Consider the following 8069-nt stretch of genomic DNA (forward strand, 5'->3'; position numbering starts at 1 on the left):
CAGTCGTATTTCTTATGACTCTCCCTCTGAAAGGAGAACCCACTCCCAGCTGCCCCATTTGTTAGTGCTGCGTTCATGAGTGGCAGGACAGTCACACCAGGGTACAGTACTGGCAGCCTGCTCTCTGCCTTTGTACATAATCAACCTAGAGAATAAATGTAGATAATCTGAGGCACAATCTAAAATTCAAAATCCATGGAAAGACTCCTGTGGATTTCAGCATGGTGCCAGCTGAGCCCTTAATATATGCTGAACTACATCTTCTGGAAGCATAGCAGTTTTAATGCTTTTTCCAAACCTTGTTTCTTGAAGGAGAAAGAACTGTGGAGGGCTTAGAATTAAAAGTCTCAAGGTATCAAATTCAACTTTGGTTGAAGTCATGCTAAAACAATTCTTTTAATTTTCGGTGCTTGTATGCGAAGTTCAAATACTAATATACACAATTCAATTTCCCATTCAATATATTGCTCCTTTTTTCCCCCAAGGTTTTATATCATCTCCATATGAAAGTAAAGAACATTTCCAAGAAGTCAGAGAGATCAAAGAAGAAGGTAAATATCTTTGGTTTAATCTGTACACTGACTATAACATAATAGATATGTCAGGTTTCTAAAATAACCAATATCCTTTTCAAGATCCATCCGCATACTGAAGTGTCATTCATGTACCAGTCTTTCAGCTCAGGTTCAGAATTCATGTTGACAGTTTGTTATATCTTTATAGACACAGTACATAATGATGTCATTAATGAAATGTTATACTGATCTCTATATACAGGCCTGCTGGACTGCCTTTTGATTTACTGTGCTATAATAGAATCCCACAAATACTATTTTCTTACATTGGCAGCCAGTAAGATACTCAGACTATAAAAATATCTAGGTGTTTTGAGTACACTTCAGCAAGCTAAAAGGAAAATATGTGAAGAACCCTGAAACTGAAGTACTTCAGTTTTGCTGCAGTTTGCATTTAAGATCTTTCTTAAAGCTTGCATCTAAGTAGGTGGTGGATTCAGATCCTGGTTTGATCCCTTCGCAAACCAAAGAACAGGGTTATCCCTGGCTCAAGCTTTATGAAATAAGCAGAATTGCAAGTATTGACTGAGAAAAATGTTAAGGATAGATTTTTTTTTTCTGTGTAAGAATCTTAGAGTGAATAAGCGATAATTAATAGACATTTTCAGGTAGCAAAACTCACCGACTTCAGTGATGTAACATTAGATTTACCCGACGTGAAAGGGGAAAATGCTGTTTCAGTCAGAAGTGTTATAATTGTTGAGTATGCAGTGATAAGTGAAACTGTAGGCTACCTGGCTAGTCAAAGACAGAAAGTAATGGAGTGCTATCATTAACTGCGGATAGGATAATCAGGTCACAGTCTGTGCCAGCAGCACAGCAACTGTACAACCCAAATGAGCTGTTTGTGTGCCTCCAAGCAGATGTGACAGCCAATGGAGAGGACTAAGGAGTGCTTTGATTTGCTCTCAGCCAATGTACTGGCCAGTTTCAGCAGCTACCTGCCACATTAGAGCAGCCCTACAAGATGTTGCCATGATGCTGTCTATGACAAAAATGAGGGTCATTACAGCAAACATGGCCATTTGATTGAAAAGGATGCAAGACAGAAATCAAAGCTTTGACGTGACTCCAGCAAAAAAAGACAGACGCTGGTACCACAGCTGCAACAAGCTACAGATATTTTGAAACATGGAACGACTTTGGGGCATGACAAGTTGCATCCAGTGATTTATTCACTAGCATTACAGGACCCCCCTGTAAATCTAGATCACTCAAAGATGAGGAATTCAAGATACTAGATTTTCAGCATGAGGCAGCTATACCTCATAATAACCTGAACCAGTACTTCTATTAATTTCTCTCTTGCCAAAGAGACTTACTGTAATGGAGACAAAAAGGTATATCCCTAAACATAACATAGCCATCTGTTCCTTATCTGAGAAAGAAACCAATCTAAGTAAGTTAATGTTCTGTATGCAGCTAAGGTATCACAGGAAAATGTACAGTTCTCATCAACATAGATGTCTTCATGATCAACCTATTCAGGAAAAAGCAGAGGTACTTTAGGAGGTTAACTGCACTTTAGCAGCTATAGTAGCATTTCAAACAAAACTTAAGGGTTTTTAATACAAAAATAATATTATCTTTCAGGTGTATCCTCTGCAATATTATGCTACAGTTTTAATGGTCTGGGCTGTGCTGCTTCTAGTTGATTTAGAACTGTTAAAGAGATTTTGTCAGTCCTTTATGCCTATGAATCCTAACCAGCTTTAACTATAGATTATATTTAGTTTCTACTGGTTCATTACATTCACTAACATACACTCAGTTTTGTTGGTAATATGATTATCAATCCATAATGGTCTTGCACCTACACTGCCTGTAAGGATAGAACTCAACTGGTATTTGCAATATTATCTCACAATACAAGATGACTATAGAAGTTATAATACACCACGCACAATATTTCCTTGATGGGAGTTACTTTCCCTTTCCCCTTAGGGTGTTTTTGATCATGTTTTCTGTGTTCAGTTGCTGAGTTCACAAAGTAAGCATAAAGCCTCACAGATACCACTTTGTTCATCTGCTTGTTCCTGAACCTTACTGAGATTAATGTTACTAGTCCAGCTCATCTAATTTCAAGTAGGTTCTGATAAATATTCTTTTAATCACCTTTTCTAAGGCAATAAATTATGCAAGAATTAGCTGCTATATATTGCTTGCTGCAGGAACAGCAGCAATAGACGAACACCAGACCTAGATGAAACAGACTATGTTGAAGAACACCATGTCCTATTTTGCCTACTGACTTTCTGATGAATGCTGATGCTGCCACAGATATACTATGAATTAAAATTTGAGAACCAAGAGTATCACTTCTGGGCAGATAGTGCAGACTACAAGCAGAAAGCACAGTCGGAGTCTTGTGTGCTTAACAGCTACCATGAGAAAAGGCAACCAAGATCTGTTGACAATTTTATGTAAAATACAGTAAATGAAGTGCTAAGAAGCACTGTCATTTTGCATAGAATAATTTCATGACTTCACAAGTTTGAAAAGTTGCTTTAGGTCTCAAAAATCACCAACAAATCCCTAAACAGTTTGGTTGGTTTAAATTCCCCTCCTGTCTTTTGTTACCTATATATGAATGGCACGCTACCCATTTCTTTGCTATATTTGAAAAGAATGCTACCAACAGTCAAAAGTTACTACTGTTGTTTTCCCATAAAGCAGTGAGTTACAGAATTTCCTTTATGACACTCATTTCAAATGTATCTGTTTGCATTGTTTTCAGATTTGACCTGTAGAGTTAGATGAAAACACAGCTCTACAGTTTCTTCAGCCTTGGGTTTCCTGATTAGATAGTACTTCACCGGTTCAAACATGGTGAATGGTACAGCACTTCTTCCTCTCTCCCCTTAAGTATTTCCCTGGCCATAATTCTGGAATGCCCGGAAGCAATTCTTGCTCCATTCAGCACAGTTAGGCCTTATTAAATAAGTGATCTTTCAGATGAAAGAAAAATCAAATACATTCCTCTATACACACACATCACCTTCCACAAATTGTTTCCTTCCAGCACTTTCTGTGTAGAAATTGATCATCTAGCCTTTCTGCAGGCCAAACAGCATCTTTAGTGTACCTATTTCAAGTATTTTTTGTTTCAACCACTTCTCTTAGCACTCTATAAGGTGTCTTTCTTGGGTAGGTTGCAGACATACTCAATTCCTGCATATGCTTTCAAAGTATACTTTAAACACATTGAACGTCAATCATTTCAAGCAGATCTTCTTAAGAACACTTCACATTAGAGCCTAATAGGAAATTTGTATGTGCGTGTCAGTTCTGTTAAATTAGCTTCCTTCATATGTACTTAATTGGTCTATTAGTGACAAGTAGTTTTGTTTGGTTTTAATTCATAAACATCAGAGATTAAGTGAACAGCTTTTGCTTATTTTGCTCAAAGATGTTTGACAAATGAATCTTGCTCCACGTTTGAAAGGTTAATTTAGCATATACAGAACATCTAGCTTGTTCTGAAATACGTGCGTGACTTCAGTGGCTAAACCCTAATTGCCTTGATCTATCAAAAGAAAGTGTAACAGAACAGCAGTGTCTTCCAATATGAGGTGATAAAATTACCTTATTCACATCTGTTAATTTACAGTATGTATCTTGACCCCACTGATATGGAAAACAAAGTGTCATACTGGTACAAAAGAGTACAGCCTGGAACTATGACCACTCCGTTCCGACTTTGTTCCTATAATTTCAAGAAAGCAGAACACTTGAGCTATTATCCTCCTCCCACCCCTACGGGAAGGGATTTTGGGTTTGGTCTGTTTAGGTTTTTTCCCCCTGTTTTTTTGTGTTTGGTTTGTGGGTTTGGTTGTGGTTTTTTTAACAGGTAATTAGTAAATTTTGCAAACAGCTGTTTGTTCAGATCTCACTACATTCATCTGGGCTACGTGAGTAAAGGTCTCAAAGGAATCAAACTGCAGACTCGGAGTCCTTGTTGAACAAGATTTTCCAGTGAAATGGTTGCCTGCATTACCACTGCAAACAGTTTGTTTTGCCATTCAGAATTCCAGAAACTATAATATCCCTTCTGCTTTGTGCTAGACAGACGCCTCAAGATAGAACACTTCCAAGATAAAACATAGTTAAGAACCAAAGCAAATGCCATAGAGCTTAGGGAAGGGACTTCTTATAAACAGAATTCCACATGCTGGCTGAAAACACATTGCTATTATTCTCCATTATAGGCTGCTTCTAAAAAAACCAGTAATATCGGGTAAGATTTTTTTTAAAGTGTCATGACCTATTTCTGGATCTATAGCTTTCATTGACCTTGTTGGAGTCTTAGTATAATACCATTCCCGCCACCCCCAAATCCTGTAAACACTGATAACAGGCAGAAGGGGCATCATCCCAATTCATATGGTTTGAGCCACGGAACACAGAAATGCATGCAGTAAGGAAGTAGTACAGAGACAAATCCAAATTCAAGTCACCTGAAAGGTCATAGAGGAGCCGGTATTTTATCTGCTATTAGTACATCCCGTGAATCTCGAAACAACATGTGAATCTGGATAAGGCCAATAGTTACAGAACAAGTGAGAGACTGCTAGATGCAGACCTAGGGCAATTTCTAAAGAGATGATGACAGCATGGCCCAATGAATGATCCCAGTGTTGTGCAAGTATATGCCTGACTTTCCTAGTTGCATTGCTGTAGCAAAGAAAGCAAAATAACACTGGATTTAAGTGAATCTGAGCATCCGAAATATATTACCGAAGCCCAGATACTTGGTACTGTAGCTCAACCTCTCTCTTTAAAGATCATATTGTAACAGTAATCTGTATCAATGCCTTTAAAAAAAAAAAACAAATTTTTTTTTTTTTTTAATAAATCAAACACACAGAAACAAAGCTTAATGAACTACAGTACTACAATTTTGTTATTCTAAGAACTCTCTTGCTTGTTTTCTCTACCACTTCTTTCTGCCTTTTTCTGGCACAGCATGGTTTTCCAGTGCTTGCCCCCCACAGCGCTGTGCTCAGCCTTCAGTATAGGCTTACCTGGTGTGCGCTGTCTGCGCCCAGCAGAGGAGCACCAGCTGCCCAGGGACGGAGCAGAGCTGCGCATGCAGAAAAGCATGCCTACTGTCTGTTATCCAAGTACGGAAACAAAACCCAGTTAAAAGTTAAAACAATTGTAAGTTTTTTTAGCTATCTGCGCAATTAAGAGGAGCTCTGACACATACACCTAAAACAGAGTGGCACTGCCACCCAAATTCCCCTCAAGGGAGCCTTGTCGAAGTTCCCAGAGGACACTGGTATATGAAGCATCTTCTCTAAATAAGCCTTAAATGCCAGGCTTCACTTCAGGAGGATCTGAAGACCCTGCTGTTGTCTCCCAGACAACATTGCCACAAGATATACCTGGGGTTCCAGTGTGAATTTCATTCTGTGCATGGTGTTTGCAAAGTCACCTTTCCCTTCTCTTCCATTATTTGCGATCTTTCTGCTATCATTGTCCCATTTGCCACAATATTGTACTGAAAGTTTATGTTATTTGAAGGTATGTAGGGTCTAGAAGGACAGATAGGAGGGCCCCATTTTCTAAGGCCAACCTACCTGTGAGCAATGTTTAGGTACATGATTGTAAAGTTAATTAGAAACACATTTTGTTTGAATGGGACCAGTTTATGAATAATGCAGAGAACTTTGACAGCCACTCCCTCCAAGTTCAAACACTCACTGAAAAGAACAAGTTTGTCTAACAGAATCCTACAGATGACATACAATCTTCCAGGCACATACATCACAAAAAAAAAAAAAGAAAAAAGGTTTTGTGCTTGGGTTGCAATTTGTAAGCTTTTAAGTTACAACACGATTATGTTCAAACTACAGCAGCTTTTTCAATTTATGCACACTTGAAACTTCGCAAAAATTTCCCTTGCACAAAGTTTGTTGCATCCTGACTTCATATTCCATTATCTAAAGTTTGACCTTTAATTCAGATTCCTACTTTGCAAATTTTTATATATGCTTGCCATCTACATGTCAAGGTTGGACATGCTCAATTTAATATGCTTTTCCATTTGTGCATTAGATCAAGGAAGAAGTTTAGGACTTTTTGCAAGCTTAGGCTGAAATTCTGCATAATAAACTGTGCTTGCAGAAGAGATACATAACTGTCTGTTTCCCCATTTAATGCCATACTAGCTGCACAAGTTTGCTAACCTTAAAATTGAGATGGTGTGATGCTGCAGGATTCCCCTTTGCAGTTTTGGATAATTGTTTCTTGAGGCCAGCCAGCAAGGCCACATGCTAAAAAATCCTGTGCACCCCTCTATCACAAATAAAGTATATTTCAGTTCTGTTACTTCCTTTCTGCATTATGCGGAGTACAGCAAGTCTATAATTTGGCTCCAAGGAAAGTTAACAATTCCCAGTCTGACAGTGTTGAAAAGTGTTTCATAAGAACCCAGCCCCAGGAACTCTGTACATATATTTACAGTAAATAAGACGATTTAACAATGGAAATTAATGCAAACCCAGGTCTATTCTGATCATGAAATGGCCCTGTGGTGTTTTACTGGCCTTTGGAGCACACCAGGGTTCCTCAATGTTTACTCAGTTTTGTCCTGTTACTTGTTAAAGAATAAATAACAAAGCTTGCAAACTGAACAATCTGAAATGCTTTTTCAGGTTTAAGAATGTTTCTGGGGATGTGAAATTCACAGCTATTGTGCAAGCTCCCTCGAAAGGACAGTAGGAGTTGTGGAACCTTGAGGCCAAAAGCTCTAATTAACAGACCAGTTGAGCCATTTAAAGCTAACAAATTAGTACTACGTTTTTCTATTGTTTAGCTACAACAAAAAGGTGAGCCAAGCTTACCTGGTGAGAGAGCAGTGTCTCTTGTTTTGTTCTCTATTCCTTTCCTAATGATTCCTAAAATTTAATTTGCCTTATTTTATTACTTTTTAAAAATTTCCCCTCTTCTAGCCTCTACTTGAGAACAAAGCTGTTCACAAAGCTATCATAAATCCAAGATCTTGCTCCAAAATTGTAATGGTCAGTTCAAAGCACATCTCTCTCTATGAAGCTGATTGTTTTTTTCCTCAGCTCATATATTCACCACCTTACATTTACCTACATGCAAATTAGCTCTTCACTGTTCCGGAGCTAAGTAAACACAGATACATACAGAGTTGATTTGGGACACTCTGTGGAACACTGCATTTTGAAGGTCATAGAACAGCTTGAGGTAAAACATACGTAATTCCTTCAAGGTAGATGGGTATTCCTGAACATCTTGGCCAAAAGAGGCCGACAAAAGTTGCACTGTAACTGCTTTCCTATATGCTGAACTATTTCTTTGGCTTCTGTTCACACAGATGGAAGGTTTTCATATAGACTTAATGAATGTGATGTTCAAGGCCTTGGCACTTGAACAACGTTAAGTACGGCAAAGGAGCATGGGAGATCCTGGGATCCATCCAGCAAAATATATTAATCAGAAGTGAAATCCTGCAAGTTGTTT

The 8069-nt window shown here is 38.3% G+C and overlaps 1 protein-coding gene across 1 annotated transcript in view; it reads left to right on the top strand.

The window, feature by feature from the left end:
* Nucleotides 1–8069, top strand: part of LOC103914189 (galanin receptor type 1-like) — a 17505-nt gene that overhangs the window by 1824 nt on the left and 7612 nt on the right. Inside the window, 1 exon segment of the mRNA XM_009320799.1 lies at nucleotides 486–551. Within this exon segment, the coding sequence (XP_009319074.1) occupies nucleotides 486–551 (66 nt within the window).

Source organism: Pygoscelis adeliae, unplaced genomic scaffold, assembly GCF_000699105.1.
Source record: "Pygoscelis adeliae isolate BGI_AS28 unplaced genomic scaffold, ASM69910v1 Scaffold63, whole genome shotgun sequence".
Classification (NCBI taxonomy): Eukaryota; Metazoa; Chordata; class Aves; order Sphenisciformes; family Spheniscidae; genus Pygoscelis; species Pygoscelis adeliae.